This window comes from Crocodylus siamensis, chromosome 5, assembly GCF_052110815.1.
Source record: "Crocodylus siamensis isolate JL-2025a chromosome 5, ASM5211081v1, whole genome shotgun sequence".
Taxonomy (NCBI): domain Eukaryota; kingdom Metazoa; phylum Chordata; order Crocodylia; family Crocodylidae; genus Crocodylus; species Crocodylus siamensis.
The window spans coordinates 176,802,991-176,815,978 of record NC_143399.1 but is presented as its reverse complement, the minus strand read 5'-3'; the positions used below and the strand labels follow the sequence as shown (position 1 = coordinate 176,815,978).

Sequence of the window (12,988 nt, the reverse complement as noted above, 5' to 3'; positions counted from 1 at the left end):
AGAAAATGAGTTCCCCTGTGTTCTAGATATAAACTGAGGGGATTGTATTTGAGTGCCAATTACTGGTTATCGTCATACAACATATACTCACCCAAGCTTGATTTTGTGTTAGATCGTTCTATTATCGCATGCTTACTAGGATTGTTTAATACTGAGCGTTTGGCAAGCGAGATGTCTGCTGTAACCCGTGTGATTGATATACTGTAAAACATAATTGAAGAAAATGGTGTGTCATTTATCATGGAGGAAAGCAAAGATAAAAGGCAGTCAGTTAATAAAAGGCTGAGAGGACCACAAGGAGGTGTGTTCTCCTTGCGACACAAGACTGAACTAAACTGAAACACTATACCTACTCTGTGTATGCCAACTGCTAAGCTGGAAGCAATATAGCCAGGTGTTGAGGTGCTGCATGTGACTCAGTAAGCTTCTTAACTGCCTCTTACCTGACACAGCACACACACGGCTTAGTGAAACATACACAGCACCTCCCCAAAGCAGCTACTCTGCTTCCAGTTCTGGAGCTAGTACACAGGTACGCTACACAAGGGGTGTGTCTGCACATGCATTTATGCACTTTAGTTAATTTGCATTCAGTTTAGTACCATTGTGAGGTAATAAGAAAATACTCATTAGCCTGCCTTAATGCACATGAACTAAATAGTATGTTTTTTACTGCTGCTTTAATGCGCATTAAAATAGGCTAGTGCGCATTAATGCACACCTGTAGATGCACCCAGGGTGTAGCATCTCTCAGCAGAGAAGCAACATGTCTTGATATGGAATCGCCTGGTCCTATATAGACATGCCCTGGGTGATGCTGTTCTCTCTGCAGGAAGAAAGTTAAAGAAGATACTTAGATCTTAGTCAATGCTGCAATAAGCACTATGGCTAGGGATAGAATTTACACAAACTGGTTTAAGTGATCAGAAACCAATTTAAACTTGTAACACAAGTTCAACACACTTTCAAAATAGCTAAAACTGGTTTAAGATAAACTTGGTTGGATGCAGTACCAGACTTAACTGATTTAAGTCAACTGGTTTATGGAACTTCTCTCCCAGATCCTCTCCCAGTTCAAGTTAACTCACAATTCCCCAGTATCCCAGGATGCTTTGCAGCCACCCCTCTGCTCTGCCCCACCCCTCTGCTCCCCAGTCAGAGCGCTGTTACTCCTTCCTTTAGCTGGCTGAGGAAGTCAGGGGGTGGGGGGGCCAGAGCCGGCTCCACTGGTTAAAACCCACCCTTCCAGCCTGGCACCGGACCCCAGGCCGGATGCTTCCACCAGGGGTGGGGGGCAAAACTAGACCCCAGCCAGGTGATGTCAGCACAGGGAACTGGGGTGGGAATGGAGGCTTGACTCTGCCCTCCCAGAGCCAGGAGCTGGGAGACATGCCTCCTTCTCAGCCTCTGCAATGTTTGGAGGGGGGGGAGGGGGGGGAGAAGCCAGCAGTGAGGGGCTAGACTCTGCCCTCAGAGCTGGGAGCCACACTCCCTTCTTCCCACCCTCCAGGCCAGCCAGGGGAGCGGGGAGGGAAGCCCTCAATGGGGCTTGACTCCATTCCCAGAGCCAGGAGTCAGGAGCTGACTGAAGGCAGGGGAGGAAGAAGCCTGCACTAGGGCTTGCCTGCACCCTCAGAGCTGGGCGAGGGGAGCCACACACCCTCCTCAGCCTCTGGGCTGGCTGGGGAAGAATCCGAGGGGGGTGGGGCTTGGCTCCAAGAGTCCCCTATAACCATGCCTCCTTTTCAGGCTCTGGGAGGGCTGAGGGGCAGAATGGCTCCCAGCTCTGGGGTTGGAGCCAAGCCCCAGTGTAGGCTTCTCCCCACCTCAGCAAGCCCAGAGGATGAGGAGGGGGCACGGCTCCTGGCTCTGGGCATGGAGCCAAGCCCCAGTGTGGGCTTCCCTCCCTGTTTCTCAGCTAGCCGGGAGGCTGAGAAAGGGGTGTGGTTAGGAGACTCCATCCCTGCTCTGGCTCCTTGCCCCCACTGCAGGCTTCCTCCCCTCCCTCTTACCCAGCTTGAAAGCTGAGGAGCGGCTGTGGCTAGGGGACTCCAGCCCCACTCCCAACTCCAGGCAGGCAGAATAAAGCCCTCGGTTGGGGCTCTTCCCTGCAATCCCCCACGCTGGGCTGCTCCTGTTTGAGGGATCCAGTACTGGACTGGAGGGGTGGGTTCCCCCCACCCCTTCCTCAGCCACCTAGGCATGCTGAGGAAGAGGCATGACTCAGGGAACCACCCAGCTTCTGGCTCTTTGCCATGACCAGGAGGCTCAGAGGTGTGCTCTAGTGCCCCTCCAACTACTGGTATGGGCCACTGCAGGGGTCTGGCTACCTTTCCTGTTTGAAAAGTGAATTTCAGTTCACTTGCTTATCGGTTCAATCTATGTAGTTCAGAGAAACTTGCGAAGTCTGAATCAATTCAGCCTTGGGCTTTTTGACTCTCTGTATTTAGCCTATATGTGCTTCTGTACATGCAAACCTCTCCCCTTTTGCACAATATCTTATGCCAACTTGTCTATTGACTTCAAGAGCCACACTGTCAAGATGAATGGAACGCAGAGCTCTGTGGAATATGGACTTGTCTTCCCTTTGGACTCCTAGGGCTTATGTATTTAGAAGGTGACCCCACCTGCCTTCTCCATACCTGCTACTAGGATGACTAAAAAGAAACATGGCAAGGCTAACTTTGCAGTGCTTTACAGCCCCTCAAACTGCCTTCTACAGATATCTGCCAGAAAAACGTACAATTTGTCCTATAAGAAATAATCTTTTGCCTCTCTCTCCTAATCTTGATTAGGGTATCATAACAAAGGTACAGCATTCACAATGATATGCACTGAGTAAGCAAACTAAAGACAATGCTTTGTACCCAGGCTTATGCTGTGGTACAACTACATGGCTATGATTTAGCCATCACGTTGTCAGTGGAAGTTGTAACAGGGACCAATGTTTATATTTAACTGCCAAAAAAGATTCATTAATACACTAAATGTTTCATAGTACTGAACATTAAAGTGAAAGTATGAGCAGACAAGACAGTGAAGGCCAGGGGTCAAGTGCCTCACAGACTCAGCTTTGTGTTTGCAAGTGAGGATGAGTCAAATGTTTACTTGCAGTTGCTCCCGGTGACTTGCTACATAATCTTTCATATGTGTTTTTTCCCTATGAAAACAGTTAGCTAAGCTTGTTTTGGTATCTAGAGCCAAGTTGCACCCCTTGGCTTAGCTCCTTCTCAAAATGTTTTGGCCTCTCAGGCCTAAAGAGAGGTCACATTCTTCCAAACAGAAGAGTTAAATCGGGCTTATCCCATTCTCCTTTCCTCCAGAGTCTAATTTTATTTACCTTGTAAAAAGGAGGAAATGGATTTCATAAGAACTAAAAGCTGTACTCTCTAGAAGTACATTGGATGCAATTCAGTTAAAACACCATCAAGTCTCAATTCTCTGATTGAGAAAAGTAAGTGAATATATTTTGTGTAAAATCCTTCAGTATGCAATGTAGTTAATATATGAAAACAAAATTATTTTACAGTGCAGATTAGCAATATAATTTTACAGTTTAGCCCTGGTCTGACTACAGCTATATATGGAGTCAAATACTGTGATGCTTGTCATAGCATTAACAGATTATTCCATAAAATCATGGAAATCCAAACTCTAATTTGGACTACTGGGTTTGTTATGCCCATCTGCCAACAGATTTTATACCTTACAAAACAAGATTTCCATTTGCAAGTTTTTGCCAGTTTCTTTCTTACATGCTAGATAGAATGGTTTATACCTTTTATTATTCCCAATATAACTATAAATTATTACAAATTTTGATGTCATTTTTAAAAGCTTCATCTCATCCATTCTTAATTGTGAAGAGCATACATAGCTGCATCCATGCAGCCTCCACAGTGAGCCTAGGATGGATACCAAGAAATAAACCTCATGCATTCATGCCTATTCTGTTTGTGCCCAAGTCTGAAAATTAAGCAGAGGAGATGGCTGGAGAAAGCGATGAGTAGTCTGGAGCACTCCTGGACATGTGCTCTGAGGCTCTCCGTGTTTGGAAACGGAGAACACGCAGTGCCACTCCGAGCCAATGAAGAGACTCTATTCATGTACAGAAACTATTACACTTGAAATATGCATTTAAATCATACGATGTTAACCAAATGAGCCTCTCTGTCAGCTTATGTCTTTGCCACTTAAATAAAAACAATGGGTCAAGGCCTATCCACTTGGGATTTCAGTTGCCACCTTTAGGAAAGCAGCCATCCTTTTCTTCTTAGAGTCTTCCCATCCTTATTATTTTCTCTGCTAGTGAAGCTTTGACTACCTACCCCAAGTAACTGCAAGAATTTGTCTACCATTGAATTGTACTTCAAGTTCAAAATATTCTTCCATCAGTATCTTGGTGTGAATGTCATTATTTTTTGGTGATGTGACAATTCAAAATAAGAACTATCTTCAAGTAATCTAGATTACGAAGTACTTACCGCCCTTCAAATCTATGTTTTAAAAAATCAAATAATGCTTTTTGCATCATATCTGTCACCTGAAAGTAAACAAGCAATGGATTAAAATTCTTCACGTGAAATAAATATTACAAAATAATCACTGTAAAAATATAGCTAATAAGTAGTTCAAAGTTTATTTCAAACTCATGTCTCCTAATGGCATGGTATGAACATGTAACTCACAAATATACAGTCTAAACACTTTAGCTTCTCCTGCCTGAATTCCAAGAACAAGTAAAAAGATAATGCGAAAAAATGCCCTGTATTCCCTTATATTTTTGCCTGATTTTCTTTGGCATTAATTGATGCTGTTTCTTATTCATCTTAAAACCATTAAAACAAATACTGTTCATTTCTTTGACAAAATGATAAAAATCAGTAGTAATTACTTACCTCATATCCCTTCAAGGAAGGCCCCACTAAAACTACCGGTCTCATAGAAGGCACTACATCATAAGGAGGGATGTGCTCGGTCTGCATAAAAAGAAAAGACTTTCAGAATCTCAGCACATCATTTGCAATACCAGTAATGCTTCAGTTACATTGTGAGTAACTCTGAATTTCCAGTGATGTCACTAACATGGGAATAAGGAGTTGGATTTTTTCTGTCTTCTTCTCTTCTTCTTAAAAATGTACAGCTATTACCAGAAGAGTGTGCTACTAATTGGGGTTGGAAGGATAGAAAAGGAGGAGAGGGGAGTGGGGAATGCACATTTTATTTTTTGCAAAAAGACCCCTCCTGAATTTTGCTTTCATTGCTCTACCTTCTGGTCCTCCCTGTGTAGTTGTGAAAGTTTTTCCACAAAGCAACTTCTCTCTGCCATAACTTCTGTGTGGTTAATGGAAGGGACTATTTCCGACTATTTACTTGGTTTGCCTGACTAAAGGGTTGGGACATCTGAGTTGATCACAGAAGTTTCCTATCAAAATCTTATCACTGCATTATGATAGTCTATAAAGGCTATTATACAAAGGAAAGTAAGGGAAGGAGAGAGAAAATAGCAATTTCTCTTTTATGTATTTCTGCCTCACTTAATAAACCATAGTGACACCACTGTAAATTCCCATAGAAGTGCTTATAATATACATTACCGTCTTCATACCTACAATTTTAAACTAAATGTAATCATGGCTAGGAAATGAAATCGAAACAATGATAGATGTTAGTATTTACAGAGTGTTTGTATAAATACAGCTTTCAATAGAAGAGATTCTTATTGATACCCAGAAGGGTCAATTCACTGATGTATCATGCACATTTTATACTCTTTGGGTAATGTACTTTAAACACATGGGTGAGAACATTGCATCTTTCAAAAGACTGCCAAAATCTTGCAAATGTAAAACCAAATATGGTAAAGGAAAAGAATCAAACAGTTTTGTATCAAACTGTTTTTCACAAGACCAAGACTATATCAAACCTGGCTTATAAAAAAAAGCATTAATCTTTTTTTTAGTTCTTTTTGCTTTTTCTTTAGTTTAGGGAAAAATGTTTCAAATTAAAAACCACCAACCTGGAAAAATCTTAAAAGGAGGTATGACAGATATATATTTCAAAGGCCTACATAGTACAAATACATCAGTCAACATCAAAAATACTGTTATTGTTCATTATTACAGTATTCAACATGTCCCAAAATTAATCACAAAAGGTAAAACAATTTCTTCCAACATTTCCAAACACAAAAAACAAAGACAAACATTGATACAGTGACAGCACAAAATGCTACACAAGCAGCAGTCTAAAGCAGTCTAAGACATGAAAAAAATCTTGCGACCGATTTTCTTTTTTTGTTTTTTCTTTTTTTTCTTGTAGCTTCATCACATAATTGGTAATATAATAAGAATGAATACCTGTGCCCAAGGCATCATAAGCACATGAACTGAATTTATTTTTTCATGGTGCAGGATTTAACTTAAAATGTTTCAAAGTATAAGCTTGTAACTATGATGTATAAGCATGAAGAGATACCCTGTCAACTTTTGTTACCAGGAATGTAAATAATTTGCTACTTGCATGCATTTGAGACATGCCCCTTAGAAAAGTGCATTACAGGCTGTAAGTGCTTATGGGGTCAATGCTCTGATGCAAAAGATCTTTTTTATAAGGTGGCTATCAATGAAACTACACTCATGCTAGTAGTTAACATACTTGAAAATTAGGGAAGATACAGAAATTACCTTATTTGATGGAATATGGGTGCTTTATTTTTTTAAACCTATATTGCAGCAACTCAGAGGATTTCTTTGGGAAGGTGTTTTTTGTTTCCTGGTATTTTTAGTGTTATATTCATGGTAACAACTGCAGAACTTTCACTTGTCAGATCCCTGTTGTGAACATGCCCCACAGCAGCAGTGGCAGAAGTTTTATCATCTGATGCCTGTTCAGTGACTTCGCTTTATGAAGCAAGTTGTAGGTGTCCATATAGTTACTTGGACCATAGGCCACTTATTTTAAAAATCACCACCACTGCTTGTAATGATTTTGGGATTATCAGTGAAAGCAAAAAATGAACAGAGGTACAGAATCAGCTACACTCCTGCCTCTATGGTTGTCCTTTTAGAGATAAAGTTTAGAGACTTGCCTTGATGGTATCCAAGAGAGATGTCAGTCTTAATTTTGCTTATCATATGCACGTTTGATAGCTAAATTATGATTAATTAAAAGACTTGTTCAGAACAAAGAAACTGTCATTCAATTCTGTAAAGAAGTGGGAATAATAAGTGTGTTGTTTAGGAAAGGAGTTCACTGAAACAAGCAATGGAACCTTCTTCAAGCAGGAAGAATCTAATATTCTTTGAGGAAGCATAAACGAGTAAGATAGAGAAGTTTTGCATTAGTGTGTCTAGATGTATCCACAGAGCTGCTGACACTGCTTCATCAGCATTACATACAGTACTGACCGTCTGTTAAGTGTGGATGTATGTATGTAGTTAAAAACAAAATGAAGAGAATCCAAGGGAATTTGAGGAAGGAAGGAAGGAAGGAAGGAGAAAATAAAAATAAAAATAAAGTATTTGGCTTGATATTGCAGTTACGAGATATTTTCCTGGTAAACAACATACCCAAGCAAAGATGCGTGTCTTTCAGTCCCCAATAAAAGGGTGTCTATAATAGTTCTGTAGGCCAATTTATGAAGAAACCTTGGCTGTGTAGGGGACCGCCAATCCTATTTCCAATAGTTCAGATGCTATAGTCTGACTGATGGAGGAGAAGGCAAGAACATTTGGGAGAAAATTTATATATGACAATAGGAAAAACTCACAGTAGACCGCCAAAACAAGTCTGCAGTTTTCCATGGTCTTGCTCATCTGCAGATTTTGCACCTAGTGGATTAGAAGTTTAAATACTGACTAAATTAAAAATTGAAGGCTTTTTGTTTGTTTGTTTGCTTGCTTTTAAGTACAATCTGATTAGAGTCCAATGATTTTAAAAGACTGAATTATAAATTAAAAAACTTGAAAAAAGAAACAAAGACAGATAAAATAAGCATGCACTAGAGAGGTGCATTATATGGATTTGTCAGCATTTTACTTCCTTGAATGTTTAAAGAAATTCCCAGTGGCGTATTATTCCATCAAAAAGGATAAGTACTGTAAGAGTCATTTCACTGAGTCACTAACTGAACTTACTATGCTAGTCTTAATGTGTGGAGCCAAGTATCAGCAGCCTATCAGCTAGGTTTCTTCCTTAATTCTGAAATGATTGTACTGTTTAGACTGTGGGTAATAATGCTAATGATGCCAGTGGCAGAATAAACACAGGTTGTGTCAATGTAAACTTACCGATTTCTGCTTCTGTTTAGCTACAGCAGCATGGAAAAGAAACAAAGAATAACAAAGCATGCATGTTATTGGCTTGTCAAGGGACACAGACAGCTAACAGGACTAGAAATGTGACGCAGTGCAGGTAAGCAGGTGGACAGATGGGAGCTTGCAAGTTGGTGTTACCTTCTTAAAGAAGGGCATTCTTTTCTCTTTGGAGTGGGGTGATGTTACACTGTTTGCACTGGGTTTGGGGGAGCGATGGTTTGCTGGAATATCATTTTCTTCTGCATCTAAGCCAGTGGCATCTATGTCTATAGCTATATACAGATAAACAATTCAAAATTATCAGATGGCAGGGAGAGGAGTAAGAGGTTAAAAAGGAAATAAAAGTAAAGAACATGAAATTGTCCAAAGTCAAAAATCAACCGTGAGTTCAGAACACAAAACTTAAAGGGAAAAATTTAAAGGTACAGTACATTAGGGTTAGAAAACACATGATGATATCTGTAACAACTACTGTAACATTTTCTTCACATTTCCTTTTACAACACAAAAATCAGACACCAACAGATCTATTCTTCCCAAAATGATAAAACAGCCAAGTTCTGCTCTTTTTTTAATAGTGTATTTCCAAAGTAACTCCAGATTCACACCAATGGAAGATAACAGAATTTGGCCTACAATATATGGATCATTTGAAGAACTGAATTAAATCAAAATGTGTCATCCTGAGCTTAACATTAAGATTTTAATATTGGGCACTTAGGACATTAAGGACAGATCTTTTTTCCCTTCTGGATCTTTTAAATTCCATGAGCCAATCACTATTGTCCTAACATACTTAAAGACTTATTCACAATTATCTAAGAGCAGAATATAATTGGTAGTGACTTTTCAAAGTCTTGATTTAGCTAAAAATGTACAGTAGGCACAAGATACAATCACTGGAAATAATAAAAACACACCTACTGATAATGAACATTTATGCAAATAGCAAGGAGAAGGAAGAAAAGCTATCTCAGTTATCAGAGAAGCATACTGAATTCCGATTAAAAGACCTAGTGAAGATCTGGCGAAGGTAAGATGGAATCAGAAACAATAAACCATTGCTTCTCCACCCCTCCCCAGAAAACAAAATCATGTACATCATAAATAGCTTGCAAAAGAAATATTTGATGCATCCAAAAGTAAGTTAGTAAGTGGAGATAATGTAAAAAATAAAAAGTTACGGAATCAGATGTAAATGGTTTTCAGAATGGAAAGAGAGAAAGAAAAGTCAAGTTTTCATTGTAGAGCATAGCAGAAGTCTGCCAATTACAGCAGAAATTGTAAATTATAAGGAGAGGAACCAAAGGACCTTGGCAAAAACCCTCTCATATACTGTAGTCTATCATGAGTGTAACTATTGCATTAAATTTGTCTTCAGTGAACATCCTAAGATTATGCTAGATGGACATAGAGGATCAGTCTACCAACACCTTATGGGTACACACAGGCATTTATTTTTAATACTGAGCAACACGTTAGCACTTTGGTGTGCTACAGAAATATAGCACTAAGGGAGCATACAGGCATTCCAGCCCCTGGCTGGAGAACTACAGAAGTTGCCTCAAAGGGTGAGCATTCCCGCTTGGTTACTGGCAGCCAGCTCTTTCCCCTAAAAAGCAGCAACTGCTAGACAGTCCTTGCTACCTGTAGTGGGGAGAGGTCAAGGACAAGTGCTCTCTTAGGCTAAGTACAAACAATCAAAAAGCCTGAAGTTGAAGTGATTCAGTCTTTACAGGTTGATCTAAGCTGTACAGATTGAATCAACAACCAAGTGAATAGATGCTCACTCTTGATTCTGGAAATGCGGCCACATGCCTGTAGCCGCCCAGGCCGGAAGCCAGGGGTGCTACAGCACGTCTCCCTGCTTGGCTGGAGCAGACAACTTGAAACTGGAGGGGATCTGGGACAGAAGTTCAATAAATTTATTTAACCTAAATCAGTTAAGTCTGAAACCACATCCATGAGGGTTTATCGTAAATCAGTTTCAGCCATTTTGAAAGTGGTTTATGTGCACTCAACTTCTGTTGTGTTACAAGTTTGAACTGGTTGCCGATCACTTAAATCAGTTTATGTGTAATTTCTGTCCCTAGCCTTAGTAGCACTGCTCAGTCACACAGCCTCCACAGCTAGCAGATAGAGTACCAAGAGTGGCACCTGTGACAGAGTACCTTCTGTGGGAATTGTTGCCAGGTTTCTTGAAGTGGCAGTGGTGGTAGCAGGGTCCCAGCATGGTCTCTCATCACTGGATAGACTATCAAAGAGTCAGCCTTTCTTCCCCTTTGAAGGGGGTACAGAGGAATTTAAAAAAAAAAACTGTGGGATGCTGGACTTCCTATAGATCCCTGTGGCACAATATGCTGCTTTACAGACATTATAGAGTGCTAAAAAGCCAAGTTCCTCTTTCAAAGAAGTACTATTTTATAGCCCTTTTGCCTTTTTTGTAGTGCTGCAAACAGCTTACACTCAACTTTAGCTTAAACCAGGACTGTCCAGCTAGCAGCCTGGGGTTCTCATGTGACCTGTAAGTTGTTAAATTGCAGTCTATGGGGCTTGTTGGCACAGCTGCTGGAGTTGCTGCATTGCTGTAGCTCTGGAACACAGGGGTGCAGGCCAGCGCTCTCCCCCTCACCCAATTGTCTACTGCTGAATTCTGGGGCTTTGGCTGCCACTGGCGACTAAAATAAGTGGGAGGGGAAAAGTGGGAGTGAATGATGGCTGGTTTCCTTCTGCTTTTTGGAGCTGAGCCCATGCAGCGGCTCCAGCAAATGTACCCACCAGCCAATGCCCCACCTCCAGAGGCAGGTTGTTAGGCCCACAAACCCCTCCTGCGTCTGGATCCAGCCCACAGGGGCAAACACATTGGATATCTCTGGTGTAACCATAAACAAGAACACTGACTATAATAAATTTACCCTGGTAAGCTGCATACAACTGTCTTATAGGTGAAAACACATCACTATGGGTAAAAGTGTTATCTAGTAACAAATGCCTAGATTACTAATGTGCCACTTCTGATTTCAGAGTTACCTGGGCCAGAGAAGAGAGCTCTTCTGTTTGTGTAACACACATACTCCCATTTGAATTATTTACAGATGCCATGCCAGGATTCTGATAGGCTTTTAGAAGATTATATTCCTGAATACTCATGTTTCATATGATTTTGCCAGTCATGCAGAAATCATGTAACACTCTTTCTTGTCACAGTGACCCCCACCTGCAACTTCCCTCCTCATATGAATAAAAAGAAAATACTTGCATAATACAGTCTGAAGGCACCACTAAAATAAATCAGAATAAAATGTGTGTGTTGAACTAAATCACTTGCACAATCTTTAGAACAATTTCAGCAAAAAATAACATTAATTTTTCTATAAAACAAGGGGCTTGTAGCAATTGAGCAGCTATTAGGCAGACAGTAACATATATGCCTAGCTGTGAATATATATGGAATGGCTGTCTCAAGCCTAGGAACACTGTCAAAGTCTGACTTTCAACAAAGCAAAGACATTACCAGAGATGTGTGAAATTTCAGGCTAACCTTCTTCCTATCCCAGTAAATGAAATGTTTTTCTTAAAATGAAAACTTTTGCAAACAGGATCTGACATTTTAAAATCTTCTTAAAATTCTTTAAATTGTAAAAAAAAAAAAAGAAAAAGAAAAAATACTGCTTGTTGGTTTTTCATTTATCATTTCAGGGGTTATTTTCCACCTCCATTTTTTAGTCCTCATTTTTCATTTCTGATCTTCTTCATGTTATGTCACCTTCTTCATTGTTCTTTGGTCTTCTCTGTACCCAGTTATTATTGTCTGGTCATCACTCTCTGGTATGAGATCTACGTGAATTGATTAGGATGGCAGCTCCAGAAGGACACAGTTTTACCATTTTTCATGTCTTTGTTTTCAATCAGCTTGTTTGATTTTTACTTCTGCTTTAGGTTGGTCAGTTTAATTTTATATATAATTATACACATATATACACATACATATACATGTATACATATATACATATACATATATGCGTGTATATATGGGCGCATCTACAAAATGATGGTGCAGTAACAGACCATGCTGCTCCGTGCCAATGGCGCATGGTTACTTTTAGCTACTATGTCACCATAGTGATGCGCTATACCAAGGGAGCGTGTTACTATGGTGACATAGAGGTGATGTCACGGTTTTTGCCCACAGACGCTACATTGCTGTAGTGTGTTGCTACGGCTACATAGTGTCACTGTGTAGTTGCGCCCAATGTATGCGCATTCAAAAGTGAGATTAACTCTTTCTACTTCCCATTACTCCACATCAAAGGGAACTAATATATATGCCTGCATCATTTTAACTCTATCCTGGGCAGAGGAATTTAAAGAGCAGGAGACTACAAGTCAGAACTGAGATGCCCAAGAAGACCTAGCTGAGACAATATATAGGCTGTGTGATCAAAATTATGCATTAGAGTTTTATCAATATTATCAATTCCACTCTTCAGTACATTTTAGAAAAAAGAAAAAAAACACTCTCAAACTAAAATCTTAAGATTTCCAGCAAGCAAATATATATTATTCATGACTATTTCTCCCAATCCTCAAATAAGAAAAAATGAAATGTGAATAAAGCCACTATACCACTGAATTCTATATAATATTCTGGGAGCATTACTTAAGATAGT

General features: G+C 40.0%; 1 protein-coding gene across 3 annotated transcripts in view; it reads right to left on the bottom strand.

Annotated features, from left to right (window-relative positions):
* CACNB2 (calcium voltage-gated channel auxiliary subunit beta 2) overlaps positions 1 to 12,988 on the bottom strand; it is a 419,711-nt gene that overhangs the window by 37,803 nt on the left and 368,920 nt on the right. For all 3 annotated transcript variants that reach the window (XM_090047239.1, XM_090047241.1, XM_090047240.1), the window contains 4 exons: positions 8,457 to 8,590; positions 4,899 to 4,979; positions 4,485 to 4,543; positions 92 to 201 (listed from right to left, as the gene is read on the bottom strand). In XM_090047239.1, the coding sequence (XP_089903365.1) occupies positions 92 to 201; positions 4,485 to 4,543; positions 4,899 to 4,979; positions 8,457 to 8,590 (384 nt within the window). The remainder of the gene's footprint in view (positions 1 to 91; positions 202 to 4,484; positions 4,544 to 4,898; positions 4,980 to 8,456; positions 8,591 to 12,988) is intronic.